General features: G+C 38.5%; 1 protein-coding gene across 3 annotated transcripts in view; it reads right to left on the bottom strand.

Moving 5' to 3' along the window:
* VWA3B (von Willebrand factor A domain containing 3B) overlaps positions 1-15,897 on the bottom strand; it is a 223,701-nt gene that overhangs the window by 83,492 nt on the left and 124,312 nt on the right. For all 3 annotated transcript variants that reach the window (XR_006606011.1, XR_006606010.1, XM_045077773.1), the window contains exons 14-16: positions 15,402-15,584; positions 6,766-6,896; positions 3,524-3,681 (exon numbers count right to left, since the gene is read on the bottom strand). Coding sequence is in view for 1 of the 3 variants with exons in the window: in XM_045077773.1 (XP_044933708.1) it covers positions 3,524-3,681; positions 6,766-6,896; positions 15,402-15,584 (472 nt within the window). In the remaining 2 variants the exon portion in view is untranslated. The remainder of the gene's footprint in view (positions 1-3,523; positions 3,682-6,765; positions 6,897-15,401; positions 15,585-15,897) is intronic.

The following is a 15,897-nucleotide window of genomic DNA, read 5'->3' as shown; positions in this document are numbered from 1 at the left end:
AAAGACAACTGACAGAATGGGAAAAGATATTTGCAAATACATATCAGATAAAGGGCCAGTATCCAAAATCTATAAAGAACTTATCAAACTCAACACCCAAAGAAAAAATAACCCAATCAAGAAATGGGCAGAAGACATGAACACACATTTCTGCAAAGAAGACATCCAAATGGCCAACAGACACATGAAAAAGTACTAAGCATCCCTCAGCATCAGGGAAATACAAATTAAAACCACAGTGAGATACTACCTCACACCAGTTAGAATGGCTAAAATTAACCAGTCAGGAAATGACAGGTGTTGGCAAGGATGCAGAGAAGGGGGAACCCTCCTACACTCTTGATGGGAATGCAAGATGGTATAGCCATTCTGGAAAACAGCATGGAGGTTCCTCAAAGAGTTGAAAATAGAGCTTACCCTATGACTCAGCTATCGCACTACTGGGTATTTACCCTAAAGATACAAATGTAGTGATCCAAATGGGTACCTGTACTCAAATGTTTATAGCAGCAATGTCCACAACAGCCACACTATGGAAAGAGCCTAGATGAATGGATAAAGAATATGTGATATAATGGAATCTATGCAGCCATCAAAAAACCCCTGAAATCTTGCCATTTGGAATGACATGGATGGAACTAAAGGGTATTATGCTAGGAAATAAGTCAATCAGAAAAAGATAATTATGATCTCCCTGATATGAGGAATTTGAGAGACAAGACAGGATCATAGGTGAAGGGAGGGAAAAAATGAAACAAGATGAAACTAGAGAGGGAAACAAACCACGAGATACTCTTAATCTCAGAACAAACAGGGTTGCTGGAGGGGTGGATGGTGGGAAGAATGGGGTGGCTGAGTGATGAACATAGGGAGGGTATATGCTATGGTAAGAAAAAATAAATAAATAAATGAATAAAAATAAAAAGAACCCCAAACCAGATAAAGACACTATGAGAAATGACAACTACAGGTCAGTATCACTGATGAACATAGATGCAAAAATTTTTAAGAAAAGATTTTCAAACAGAATTCAACAAAACATTAAAAAAATCACTCAGCACAATCAAATGGGATTTATTCCCAGGATGTAAAGGTGTTTCAATATTCACAAATCAATGTGATACATCACATTAAAAAGAGAAAGGATAAAAACTGTATGGATCATCTCAATAGATGTAGAAAAAGCATTTGACGAAGGACAAATGATAAAAACTCCATTCATGATAAAAACCTCTCAACATAGTAGGGTTAGAGGAAATATACCTCAACATAATAAAAGCCATATACGAAAAAATCACAGCTAACACCATACTCAATGGTGAAAAATTGATTAACTTTTCCTCTAAGAGCAGGAAAAAGACAAGGATGCTCAATCTCACCATTTTTATTCAACGTACTGCTAGAAGTCTTAGCCAGACCAATTACATAATAAAAAGAAATAAAAGGCATCCAAATTGGTAAAGATGTGAAACATTCACTATTTGCAGATGACATGATACTTTATATAGAAAGCCCAAAAGACTCCACCAATAAACTACTAGAACTGGTAAGAGAATTTAGTAAAGTTGCAGGATACAAAATTAACATAGAGAAATCCATTGCATTTCTATACACTCATAATGAAGTCGCTAAAAGAAAGAAAACAATCCCATCTACAACTACATCAAAAATAATCAAATACCTAGGAATAAACTTATCACCAAAGAGGTAAAAGACCTATACTTTGAAAACTATAAAACACCAATAATAGAAATTGAAGATGACACAAGTGGTAAAATATTCCCTGCTCAAGGATTAGAAGAACAAATAATGTTAAAATGTCCATATTACCCAAAGCAATTTAAAGATTTAATATAACTCCTATCAAAATACCAGCAATGTTTTTCTTAGAGAACAAATAATACTGACATTTGTATGGAACTACAAAAGACCCTAAATAGCCAAAGCAATCTTGAAAAAGAAAAAGCTGGAGGCATCACAATCCTGGATTGCAAGAGCACAAAGCTACACATATCAAAAAGAATGCTACTGGCACAAAAAAGACACACAAATCAATAGGACAGAATATAGAGTCCAGAGAAAACCCACACTTTTATAGTCAAATAATCCATGGCACAGGATTATTTTGAGTTGATTATATAGAGTGGGAAAAAGCCTCTTTGACAAATGGTTCCAGGAAAATTGGACAGATACATGCAAGAGAATGAAACTGGTCAACTTTCTCACTATAACAAACATAAACTCAAAAGATGGATTATAGACCTAAATGTTGAGACCTAAAGCTATAAAACACCTGTAAGAAAACAGAGGCAGTAATTTCTTTGACATTGGCCACAGAGACATATTTTTTTAGATCTATCTCCTCTGAAAAGGGAAACAAAAGCAAAATTAAACTATTGGGACTATATCAAAATAAAAAGCTCTGCACAATGAAGGAAACAATGAACAAAATGAAAAGGAAATGCAAATCAAAATCAAGACATCACCTCACACCTGTTAGAATGGCTGGAATCAAAAAGACAAATAACAAGTATTGGTGAAGATGTGAAGAAAAGGGAACCCTTGGGCACTGCTGGTAGGAATGTAAATTGGTGTGGCCACTCTAGAAAATAGTATAGAGGTTTCTCAAAAAATTAGAATTATCATATGATTCAGCAATTCTGGATATATAGCCAAATTCTGGATATATAGCCAAAGAAAACAAAAGCACTAACTCAAAAAGATGTATGCACCCTAATGTTCACTGCAGCATTATTTACAATAGTGAAGATATGGAAGCAAACTCAGTGTCCATCAATGGATAAATGGATAAAGATATAATATATATACATATTACAAATACAAACACACGAGTATGATTCAGCTAGAAAAAGAAAGAGATCTTGCCATTTGTCACAACACGGATGGATGGACTGTGAGTACATTATGCTAAATGAAATAAGTCAGACAGAGAAAGGCAAATACTATATAGCTTCACTTATATGTGGAATCCTAAAACAAAACCCACAAAAAAAAAAAACCCAAAACCAAAAAACAAACCAATTTCATAGACGTGAAGAGCAGACTGATTGTTGCCAGAGGTGGGAGATGGGGAAGTGGGCAAAGTGGGAGAAGGGGTCTAAAGATAAAAACCTCCAGTTATAAAATAAATAAAGTCATGGGGATGTAATATTTAGCATGGTGACTATAGTTAATACTTTACTGTATATCTGAAAATTGCTAAGAGCACAGATCTTAAAAGTCTTCATCATAAATGTTTTTGTAACTGTGTGTTGTGACAGATGATAACTAGACTTACTGTGGTGATCGTTTTTCAATATATACAAATATCAAGTCATTATGTTGTACTCCTAAAACCAAAATAATGTTTGGGTCAATTATATATCAATAAAGCAAAAACAAAACCAAAAAATCCCACAGGTTTAGGTTCCTTTTAAAATATTATGTGGATTTAGTTTTATTTTACCTTCTTGCATTGAAGGAAAACCTATAATGAGAATCAAACCATTTTGTTCACTGATACCTGCATGAAGGACTTTCTTTTTCTGAATCTTTTGATTTGAAAGATCCTCTGGTAAGTACAACGTATTTAGGGATGACATTGGTGTTGACTTGACATCAGAATGAGGTTTTGCACATTTTTCTGGGGTTGAAACCATAGAACAGATTTCTTTTTGATGCCTGTTTTGATTTAGACAAAAAATAGAAGAAAAAAAAAGAGGAATAAGAGGAGAGATAAAAAGACAAAATTTCCATCAAGAAGGCAGTTAGATCAATAGAATCATGTTGAATGCTACAAACTAAAGGAGGGGGCTTCCTGTCGTCTGGTTAATTCAAGAATAATCTTTTTCCCCACCCAAAGCAGAAGTGTGAATAGGGGCCCCAAAGTGGAGTCATTAGATACGGCTCACATCACAGATCTGTTCCTTTCTGGCTGTGTGGACACGGTAAAGTCCCTCAGTCTTTGAACTTCATCCTCCTCCTCCTCTAAAAACTGCAGGAAATTCAGGTGTGCACTGACTCTATGGGACTGATGTGAGAATTAACATAAGGGAGAGCCAGTTGTAAATCAGAAAGCCTGACGGAAACCCCTTTCTCTAACCAAAGGGTTGAATAGCTAGCTCTTACAAAAGCCAGAGAAGAGAAATCCTTGCCTTGGACCCCTGTGCCAATATCAGATCACAGGAAACCACTCCTGTGAAGATCTGGGGCCAGGAGGTGCCCTAGAAATGCCTGAGAATCCTCCCAGATCTATCTTTTCTGAAGCTCTGAACATAGCAACCACAGAAAGGAAAGTTTCCAGAACAATCTCCTGCTCCAACACTGTAAAGCATGGCCTCCTTCCTTCACCCTCGACCTGACTGCCTACTTTGTAGACCACCCCCAGTGTTCCATAATCATGTACGTCTGTATGCCCCACCACATTGTGCATCTTGTGATGGAAGGGACTGGGTCTGTATTCATCTGTGCATCCCAGTTTGCCTGGAACATGGTATGTACTCCACAATGTTGGGGGAAAAAAAAAGGAAGGGACTGGAGGAGATTATGCTGAGTGAAATAAACAAAGCAGAGTCAATTATCATATGGTTTCACCTACTTGTGGAGCATAAGGAATAATATGGAGGACATTGGGAAAAGGAAAGGAAAAGTGAATTGGGGGAAATTGGAGGGGGAGACAAACCATAAGACTGTGGACTCTGAGAAACAAACTGAGGGTTTTGGAGGGGAGGTGGTGTGGGGTTAGGTGAGCCTGGTGGTGGGTACTAAGGAGGGCACGTATTGCATGGCCACGTATTGCATGGAGCACAATGAATCTTGGAACACTGAAAAAAAAAATTAAATTAAAAAAAAAAAAGAAAGGAAGAGTGAGGAGATTGGAGGCTGAAATGTTTTTCACCTGGTAGAAAGCAAGAACAAGGCAATTTGTTTTTGAGTGTAGTTAAATCAGTGAATTAACTTTTCCTAATCTTTTTTTTTTAAACATTTTTATTTATTTATTTGACAGAGATCACAAGTAGGCAGAGAGGCAGGCAGAGAGAGAGGAGGAAGCAGGCTCTCCACAGAGCAGAGAGCCCGATGTGGGGCTCCTGGGATCATGACCTGAGCCGAAGGCAGAGGCTTCAACACACTGAGCCACCCAGTCACCCCCCCTAATGTTCTAAGGATAGACACATGCTACCTGTAGAACGAGGCATTGAGCTTTATTCTTTCTTTATGTTAATTCAGAGCTCTTATTATATAACAGTCATAACCTCGTTTAATCTCCCCAACAACCCTCCGACTACCATTATTCCTATGTTGTAGATCAGGAAACTGAGGCTCCACAAGGTTAAGTAACTCGCCTAAATTTACCCAACATGTAATGGTAGGAAGCCTGGATTAAAACACTTCTCTGCATGACTCCAGAACCTGCCTTATCCAGCCCCTAAAAAAGAAATATAAAAAAAGAATGCATCCACTACTCAATGAATGGCAGATAGAGTCAACTGACTAAGCCAACTTCCAAACAATGGCTGGTAAGGTACAGAGGGTAATTCACACTGAGGTGCTGCCCATTTATTTGACTGTTAGTTTACTTGTGCAAATTCTCTGCATTTAGAAGTTGTATCTGAGCTTTTCCAATACTTTAAAAATAATGTTGTAATAGCTCATTATGAGATGGCCCAGTATAACATTTATCATTTTTTACTGATTCCATTGCTCGTGCCCTGCTCCCTGCCCATATTAATGCTTAATTTGCTAACAGGAAGACAGTGAATTTTGATGAAGATGAAATCCTGATTGATAAATGTATTTTTTTTTAAGATTTTGTTCACTTATTTGACAGACAGAGATCACAAGTAGGCAGAGAGGCAGGCAGAGACAGACGGGAAAGCAGGCTCCCTGCTGAGCAGAGAGCCCGATGCGATGCGGGGCTCGATCCCAGGACCCTGGGATCATGACCTGCACCGAAGGCAGAGGCTTAACCTACTGAGCCACCCAGGTGCCCCTGATAAATGTATTTTTAACTTCTTTCCATTAGCTATCATGCTTTAAAATAAAAAGATATCCTCCTGATAGAGTATTTATATGAAGCTGTGATATTTGAGTATCTGTACAATGTTAAATTCTTTTAATAAGATTTGATACCTTTTCTGAGTGTCACATTGGTTCTGATTTTTGTTTAAAAATTACTAATTAGAGACATATTAGAATATAGGGTAGAAAAAAACCTGAGATATTATCTATCCCAAATCCTACCACCATAGCTGCCATTTTAAAGAGGAAACCAAGATTCATCAATGGACAGGTTTGGAGAGAAGTCAGGGATTCACCAACATCACACAGAGTGAAGTCCAGACCCCTGGGCCTCTTAATCCCTGAGTCCGCTCTCCTGCCCTACACAGCACTCCTGCTGTGTTCTATGACTGTTGGGGCTGGGGGGGGGGGCCATCCACAGAGTGGAGTAAACTGTTAACACTGTTCTAAGTGCCATGCAAAGATTCCAGAACTTACATATAAAGGTAAATATGTGGCCTCCTTAAGCCATATGTTAGATAATTAAATTATTAGATTATGCCTTCTCCTTTCTTAAGAGAAATTCTAACATAATCATGCTATGAGATTCTTTAACCCACTGAGCCACCCAGGCGCCCTATGCTATATGATTCTTTACACTAAAGGAAATCCCAAAAGTACTACAGAAAGAAGAGGTGTCAAGCAGAGTGAGCAGAGCATCTGAGAGGACCCCAGTGATGAGGAAAACAGGGGCTTTGGCACACTCACTTATTGTCCCCTTCCTTTTCTCCATTGTACCACCAATCCATGATTAAGGACTCTGAATAAAGGTCTTGTACCTTCTCCAGGTCACTTTGTCCCTGCTCCATTTCCTTAATTAAAAGAGTCAAATCTTCATTCTGCCAAAATAAGATGTAAATATATTGTAAAATTGTATAAAAGAGTTCAAATTTCAAACATTTCTAACAGAAAGTCAACTATATGAGGAAAAGAAGAATTAAAGGATTTCATGTCATTCTCATACTATTCCATTTTAATAAACAGCTTTATTGAAATATAACTCATATACAATAAAGCAAATGCATGTGAAGTGTACCATTTGAAAAGCTTTGACATTCCTTTGACTCCTTAATCCCCATCCTCTACTTCACCCATTGCACTCCCCCATCTCCTCTCTGGTAACTACTGGTTTGTTCTCTACAGTTAAGAGTCTGGTTTTTTTGTTTGTTTGGTTGGTTGGCCTCCCTCTCTCTTTTTTCCCCTTTGTTCATTTTCTTCTTAATCTCCACATATGAGTGAAATTATACGGTATTTGTCATTCTCTGACAGACTTCTTTCACTTAGCATAATACTCTTTAGCTCCATCCATGCCACTGCAAATGGCAAGATTTCATTCTTTTTTATGGCTGAATTAAATTCCACATCTTCTTTATCCATTCATCAGTTGATGGACTCTTGGGCTATTAATCTGTAATGAATTAATCTGTAATTCAGCTATTATAGCCAATGCTTTTAAATCAGCTGAGGTTTGTTTTATCACCTGTTGTACAGCCTATCTTAATAAGTATACCATGAACACTAGAGAAAAGTTTGTATTTGGCTGTTGTGGTGGGGAGTATTTTATCTGTGGCAATTAGATCTTGTTGGTTGTGCTGTTTAGATCTTCTCTGTCTTGCTGATTTTGCATCTAGTAGTTTCTGTCATTTGCTGGGAGAGATGTATTGAAGTCTACAAGTATAATCTTGTATTTTTCTATTTCTCCTTTCAATTGGGGTAATTATATCATTTACATTTAAAGTAATTATTGATGTGTTAAAGTTCTGTTATTTTATTATTTGTTTTCTACTTGTTTCATTGGTCTTGCTCCTCTGTTTCTTTCCCACCTTCCTTCAGGTTACTTGAACTTTTAAAAAAATAATTCTATCTTGATTTATTTGCAGTGTTTTTGAGTATATCTCTTTATATTGTTTTCATAATGGTTTCTCTGAGTATGGAAAGCATATGAGTGAGATTTTTAACAGTCTACTAGCATTAACATTTTTCTATTTCAAGGAAAATATGGAAACCTCACTTCCACTTAGGTCCCTTTACCTTCTTTACTTTTAAATTATCACTGTCTTGAATATCACAGAGTGCCATAATTTTTATTTCAATCACTGAATATGATTTCATGAGGAAAAGGACACTTATTAGATCTACTCATATTTTTGCTTTTTCTCCCTTCTTCCATGATGCTCCACAATTTCTTATTTTTCTATTTCCTTTTGCCTGAAGAACTTCCTGTAGCCAATAAAAGAGTAGGGCTTCTAGCAACAAATTCTTTTAATTTTTATTTCTCTGAGAATATTTTTATTTCCTCTTCATTCCTGAAGGATAGTTTTGTCCAAAATATGTGGTCAATGGTTCTTTTCTTCCCATACTTGAAAAATATTGTGAAACTTTTCTGGCCTCCTTGGTAAAATCCACTCTCAATTTGATGTCATTTCTTTGGGCTATTTTAAGGACTTTGTCTTCAATTTTTTAAAAAAATATTTTATTGTGTTATGTTAGTCACCATACAGTACATCATTAATTTTTGATGTAGTGTTCCATGATTCACTGTTTTCATATAACACCCAGTGCTCCATGCTGTACATGCCCTCCTTAATATCCACCACCAGGCTCACCCATTCCCCCACCATTTCCCCTCTAAAACCCTCAGTTGGTTTCTCGGAGTCCACAATCTCTCATGGTTCCTCTCTCCCTCCAATTTCCCCCCTCTTCACTTTTCCTTTCCTTCTCCTAATGTCCTCCATGTTATTCCTTATATTCTACAAGTAGGTGAAACCATATGATAATTGACTTTCTCTGCTTGACTTATTTCACTCAGCATAATCTCCTCCAGTTGATGCATGTTGTATGCATGCATAAGTTCCTCCACCCATGTTGATGCAAAAGTTGGGTACTCATCCTTTAGGATGGCTGAGTAATATTCCATTGTATATATGGACCACATCTTCTTTATCCATTCATCTGCAGAAAGAGCAAAGATGCCCTTCAACAGAAAATGTCTTTGATTTTTGAATGTTGAAACACAGTGTGTCTTCGCATGGATTTCTTTGGGTTTATCCTCTTTGGAGTTTACTCAGCTTCTTCAATCTGTATGTTTTTATCCTTCACCAAATTTGAGGAGTTTTCAGTTATTTTTCCATGTAGTCTTTCAGCTCCCCTTTCTTTCTTCTCTCTGGGGAACTCCAATGATACTAATGTTGGATCTTCAGTTATTGTCCTATAGGTCCCCATGGTTCTGGCTTCTTTTGTTGTTGTTTTTCAGTATATTCTCTCCATTGTTCAGACTGGCTAAATTCTATTGTCAGACCTCAAGTTCACTGGTAAAATCAAGTCATTTCCACTCTCACCATTGAGCCCACCCAGTGGGTTTACTTGCTATTATAGCTTCCAGTTCTGTAATATCAACTTGGAAATTTTTATAACTTCTACATCTTCACTGATATTTTCTATTTGCTCATTTGTCTCCATATAACTTATAATTGATTGCTGAAGCATTTTTATGTAGGTTCTTTAAAATCTTGATCAAGTAATTCCAACATCTAATTCATCTATCTCAGTGTTGGGATCATGTGATGGTCTCGTCTTGTTTAAGTTGTGATTTTACTGTTTCTTGGTATGATGAGTGATTTTTTTTACTGTATCCTGAACATTCTAGCTTTATTGCATTATGAGAGTCTGGGTTCTATTTTTGTTGTTGTTGTTTTGTTCTGTTATATGTATTTTAAATTTTTTTTTTAATTTTCAGCATAACAGTATTCATTATTTTTGCACCACACCCAGTGCTCCATGCAATCCGTGCCCTCTATAATACCCACCACCTGGTACCCCGACCTCCCACTCCCCGCCCCTTCAAAACCCTCAGATTGTTTTTCAGAGTCCATAGTCTCTCATGATTCACCTCCTCTTCCAATTTCCCCAACTCCCTTCTCCTAACTCCCCTTGTCCTCCATGCTATTTGTTATGCTCCACAAATAAGTGAAACCATATGATAATTGACTCTCTCTGCTTGACTTATTTCACTCAGCATAATCTCTTCCAGTCCCAACCATGTTGCTACAAAAGTTGGGTATTCGTCCTTTCTGATGGAGGCATAATACTCCATAGTGTATATGGACCACATCTTCCTTATCCATTCGTCCGTTGAAGGGCATCTTGGTTCTTTCCATAGTTTGGCAACCGTGGCCATTGCTGCTATAAACATTGGGGGTACAGGGCGCCTGGGTGGCTCAGTGGGTTAAGCTGCTGCCTTCAGCTCGGGTCATGATCTCAGGGTCCTGGGATCGAGTCCCACATCGGGCTCTCTGCTCAGCAGGGAGCCTGCTTCCTCCTCTCTCTCTCTCTCTCTGCCTGCCTCTCTGCCTACTTGTGATCTCTCTCTGTCAAATAAATAAATAAAACCTTTAAAAAAAAAACATTGGGGGTACAGATGGCCCTTCTTTTCATGACATCTGTATCTTTGGGGTAAATACCCAGGAGTGCAATGGCAGGGTCATAGGGAAGTTCTATTTTTAATTTCTTGAGGAATCTCCACACTGTTCTCCAAAGTGGCTGCACCAACTTGCATTCCCACCAACAGTGTAAGAGGGTTTCCCTTACTCCACATCCTTTCCAACACATGTTGTTTCCTGTCTTGCTTATTTTGGCCATTCTAACTGGTGTAAGATGATAACTCAATGTAGTTTTAATTTGAATCTCCCTGATGGCTGGTGATGAACATTTTTTCATTTGTCTGATAGCCATTTGTATGTCTTTATTAGAGAAGTGTCTGTCCACGTCTTCTGCCCATTTTTTGATATGATTGCTGTTTTGTGTGTGTTGAGTTTGAGGAGTTCATTATAGATCCTGGATATCAACTTTTTGTCTGTACTGTCATTTGCAAATATCTTCTCCCATTCCATAGGTTGCCTCTTTGTTTTCTTGACTATTTCCTTGGCTGTGCAGAAGTTTTTGATTTTGATGAAGTCCCAAAAGTTCATCTTCGCTTTTGTTTCCTTTGCCTTTGGAGACATATCTTGAAAGAAGTTGCTGTGGCTGATATCGAAGAGATTACTGCCTATGTTCTCCTCTAGTATTCTGATGGATTCCTGTCTCACGTTGGGTTCTATTTTAAAGCTTTTATTTTAGCTTGCAGTAACCCTGTTTAAATTTAGCATGTGAGACTTTAGTCCTACTTTTGTGGGCTCTTGCTCCAATGGCAATTTAATTTTCAGAGACTTTTTTATATTATTTTGGTCTTCTTTCAATTTGGTGTTGCTGGGGCTCCCACTAGTCTCTGCTGGTGCTGTCTGAGCAGGGAAAAGGAGTTTCCCCTAGTCAGACTGCCAGGTGTTTCTTGGTGCCTCTACAACTAGTGTCCCCTGGGTGACCTGTGTCACTAGCTTAGGAGGCATAGGAAGACAGTTTTCCTGGAATGAACCCCTTGCTCTGGCTGAGGTCTTCTTGCCTATTCTTCCCATACACTCTGATGCCTCTGTGCAGAGAAGAGTCTCAGATCTGTGGGGGGAAAAGAGGCTTCCAAGACTAGGCCACTTGTGGCTGTGTCTCTTTGGCTAGTCTTGACCACCTATTCCAGTGAACCTGTTTTTCTAGTATACTTTTTAATACGTTTGGGGACTCTTGCAGCTATATTTTACTTTCTTTGGGGCACAACTGTGTATCTAGTGGATTTTTTTTTCCAGTTATTTTCATCAAGGCAGGCTGCGACAGTGTCAGGAGTTCAGGAATTGGAAGTTCAGTTCTCTTTATGTAGGCCAGTAATCTCTACTTTGTTCACAGTGAGAGATCCTAAGGGTAGGGAATCAGAGTACAGAGTAGCCCCAGATAGCACTGCCTCCTTTGGTCTTAATGTTCCTGAATGGGGGCTGAGAATCAGCTCTCCACTCAGAAAGGACCACAGTGGGGGTTACTCCCCTTTCACACTTCATTTATTTTTATTCTGTTGGGTGTTAATGGAGGCTCAGCACCCTATCGACCCTCATTGGCATCAGGGACAGGGGGAAAGTAGAGCATTGTCTATCTGTAACTCACAATTCCTTTTTCTTTTTCACTGATGTTGAGTGTTTGTGGAAGTTCATCTCGTTGCTGAGTCCCACTGAGATGAGGGCTGAAGCAACAAAGTACAGTAGTGACTGGACCATCCTCACATTGCTTTGTTAAGTCTTAGAAATGCCTGGTGGGATAGAGACCCAGTTTGCCACTGGACTCCATGGTGGGAGAATCAGAGCACTACTGTCTTCCACTGGAGAGGGGATGGACAATAAGCTTCCTTCTCAATCTTCTGATACTATCCTAGCATGGGAGTTAGAGCACCACCTACTCTATCAGGGTCTGGAAAATCAGCTTTCCATTCAGCCCTACTCACACTACTCTGACAGTGAAGGCTGGAAGATTAGCTCTCTGGTCAGTTCCTTGATACCACCTGGCAGAGGGATCAGAGCACCATCGCTTACTTCCCAGTAGTGTGGAAAATCAGCTCTTTGTTCAGTTCCACTCAAATCTCAGGGAAAGGGGTGCAGTTTTTCCATTGTTATATGGGTGGATTATGGTAGATATTGTTTAAAAGGTTTTCTGGGGCACCTGAGTGGCTCAGTGGGTTAAGCCTCTGCCTTCATCTCAGGTCATGGTCTCAGGGTCCTGAGAATGAGCCCTGCATTGGGCTCTCTGCTCAGTGGGAAGCCTGCTCCCCCCACCCCCTCTGCCTGCCTCTCTGCCTACTTGTGATCTCTCTGTCAAATAAATAAATAAAAATCTAAAAAAAGAAAACAAAAATGGTTTTCTGTTTTTAGGTCACCTTCTTCCCAGTCCTTTGACTAGAGAGAATAAGCTTTCCTTGGGTCATTTTTTTTTGGTCTGTGTCTATTACAGATTCCAGATTGGAGGGTTCAGCAGTGCCCTCTCTGGGATATATGGAAGACATTAACAAAGGAAGTCCTCCCCAGGAAGTCCTCCTTCTTCTTTTCACCTTTCAGAGTATTCTTATGCTTATTTGTTGTGTTATGTCCAGGACATTTTTTAGCTTAAGGTGTAGGACCTAGGAGGAATGGGACTATACCTTTGTTGTGGGAACTGGAAGTCCCTCCAGTAATTTACCTTATAATTATATGCAAATAACAAGGGGAAAAAAGCCTTACTTATCTACCTATGCATTTACCATGTAGCTATCCTCCGGTTTTCATTCCTTAGTGTATATCTGTATTTCCATCTGATATGCTTTTCCTTCTACCTGAAGTACTCGCTTTAACATTTCTTATACTGCAGGTTTATTGGTGACGAGTTCTTTCATTTTTTGTGTATCTCTGAAGTCTTCATTCCACTTCCCTTTTTTTTTTTTTTTAATATTTTATTTATTTATTTGACAGAGAGAGATCACAAGTAGGCAGAGAGCTAGGCAGAGAGAGAGAAGGGGAAGCAGGCTCCCAGCTGAGCAGAGAGCCCGATGCGGGGCTCGATCCCAGGACACTGAGATCATGACCTGAGCCGAAGGCAGCGGCTTAATCCACTGAGCCACCCAGGCGCCCCTCCACTTCCCTTTTTGAAAGATATTTTCAGGGTATAGATTCTACACAGAGCCTTTTTGTCTTCCAGTACTTTAAAAATATCATTCCGCTATAATTCCACATGCATTGTTTCTGATGAGAAATATGCTGCTAGTCTTCCCTGTGTTCCTCTGTACCCATTTGTCTTCTTTCACCCTATTCGTTTAAGACTTTTCTCTTGTCATTACTTCTGAGAAGTTTAATTCTGATATGACTTGGTGTGATTTTCTTCATGTTTCTTGTGCTTGGCATTCATTGTGTTTCTTGGGTCTGTGGGTTTATAGTTTCCAACCAAACTGGAAAAATTCTGGCACTATTGTTTCAATTACGTATTTACTAGCCTTCCTGAATTTTTCCATGGCTCATTTATGCCCTATTTTCTGCGGTTTTGTTTGCTTGTTTATTGCTTTAATTCTCTTCTCTGTGTTACATTTTGGATAGTTTCTATTGCTGCCTTGCAGTTTACTAGTGTTTTGTTCTGCAATGTCTTACCTGTTGTTCCTCATATTCCATGTATTTTTTTACCTCATATATTTTAGTTATCACCTCTAAAATTTTTATTTGTGTCTTACTTATATCTTTCATGTCTCTTCCTTTTTGAACACAGCAAACACAGCTACAATAACTGTTTTAATGCTCTAATACTAACATCTGAGTCAGCTATGCATATGTTTTAATTTTTCTGTTTGCTTTTTCTCATTATGGACCTTATTTTCCTGCTTCTTTATATACCTGGTACTATTTGATTGGATGTCAGAAATAGTCAATTTACTTTTTTGGGTAATGGATATTTTTGCTTTCTTATATTTATTCTTGGGGTTTGTTCAGGGATGCAGGATATAGTTTGAGTCTGTCAGGTCTTCATTTAAGGTTTTCTAAGCAGACCTGGGGCAGCATTTGGTTGTCCCTACTCCTGAGGCAAGACCCTTCTTTATACTCTACCTAATGCCTACTGGATGATGAGGTTTTCCAGTCTAGCTGGTGGGGTTATAGTCACTATTCCGTGCTCTGTGTAAGCTCAGAGAGGTCATTGTTCCCTCAATCCTTTCAAATGATTCATTCCCCAGACTCTGGTAGTTTCTTCAAATATAAGCACTGATTGATATTCTGGCCTGTCCTGGATTTAAAGTGACTCCACAGGACAGACAATAAGACCAAAAAAAGTTCTCTAGAAGAGAAATCTTGAAATGTATTTCCTCAGGCCAAGATTAAAGGACTGGAGAATATAATTTTATTTACTTTCTCCCATCAGCCTATTGGAATGAAATGCTTTATCAGATGGTCCCAAGGTTATACAGTCTGAGAGGTCAGGAGACAACTACCTAGGATCTGAATTTTTCTTAAGTTTCCCACAAATCCCTGTAAACAGCTGTGGTTAACAAACTACAGGTAGGGACCTTCTGGTAATGCTTGTTAAAAACACAGATTCCTAAATTTGGCAAAATGTTGATAATTATTGAATCTGATAATGGGTATATGGGGTGGGGTCCACATACTCTTCTACTTTCGAGTATGTTTGAAACTTTCCATAATAAAAAAAAAAAACCTAGAGGAAAAACAAAATATATTAATTAAGATTCCTGTGCCTCTATGCCTAAAGCCTAATTTAGCAGCTCTGAAGTATGACCCAGGAATCTGCATTTTCATAAATGCCTTAGTTCAGATGGTCCTTGGACCACATTTTGTAGTACACACTTGGGTGATTTCATTTGCTCAACTTGTCTTTATGGTAGCAATTTTCTCAATTAAGTTATTGTCCACTGGCCTCCAGTCTGTAATGCCCAAATTAATGAATACTCTCTTATATTAAGATCTTACCTGAACAATCCCTGGAGGACACAGATCCTTACAGCCAAAATTATAAAAATGGAACTCTCCCCCAGTCAAAGAAGCAAGGTCACTCAAAAATCCATTTGCAATCTCATCATTGTAATTGAAGGAGATGGTGTAAATAGGAATTTTCTGAAAAACTTTGACTTGGTCTATAACCATTTCAGGTGGCTGAAATGATACATTTTGAGGGGGAAACAGGGAGATGGAAAGTGAGAAGAAAAGAAAGAAAAAATAAAAATGTGAAAATCCTTAGTATTTGCTATAGATTGTGAGATTCTCAACTAGTAATTCCTTATACAGTGATGAATGGCTTCTTGGAAAGGTATCAATTCAATTCAATAAACAAAGCAAACACTGCCAGATGGTGAGAGTATGAAGACCAATGACTCAGCCCTTGCCTCTACAGGCTCACAATTTGGTACAGAAACAATTCTTGAAGAAAGATGTGACTAACCAAATCACCATTAAGTGCACCTGAGCC

This window comes from Mustela putorius, unplaced genomic scaffold (genome assembly GCF_011764305.1).
Source record: "Mustela putorius furo isolate JIRA1106 unplaced genomic scaffold, ASM1176430v1.1 tig00000224_pilon_pilon_pilon, whole genome shotgun sequence".
Classification (NCBI taxonomy): domain Eukaryota; kingdom Metazoa; phylum Chordata; class Mammalia; order Carnivora; family Mustelidae; genus Mustela; species Mustela putorius.
The sequence above is the reverse complement of the archived record's forward strand: the minus strand, read 5'-3'. Positions and strand labels throughout refer to the sequence as shown.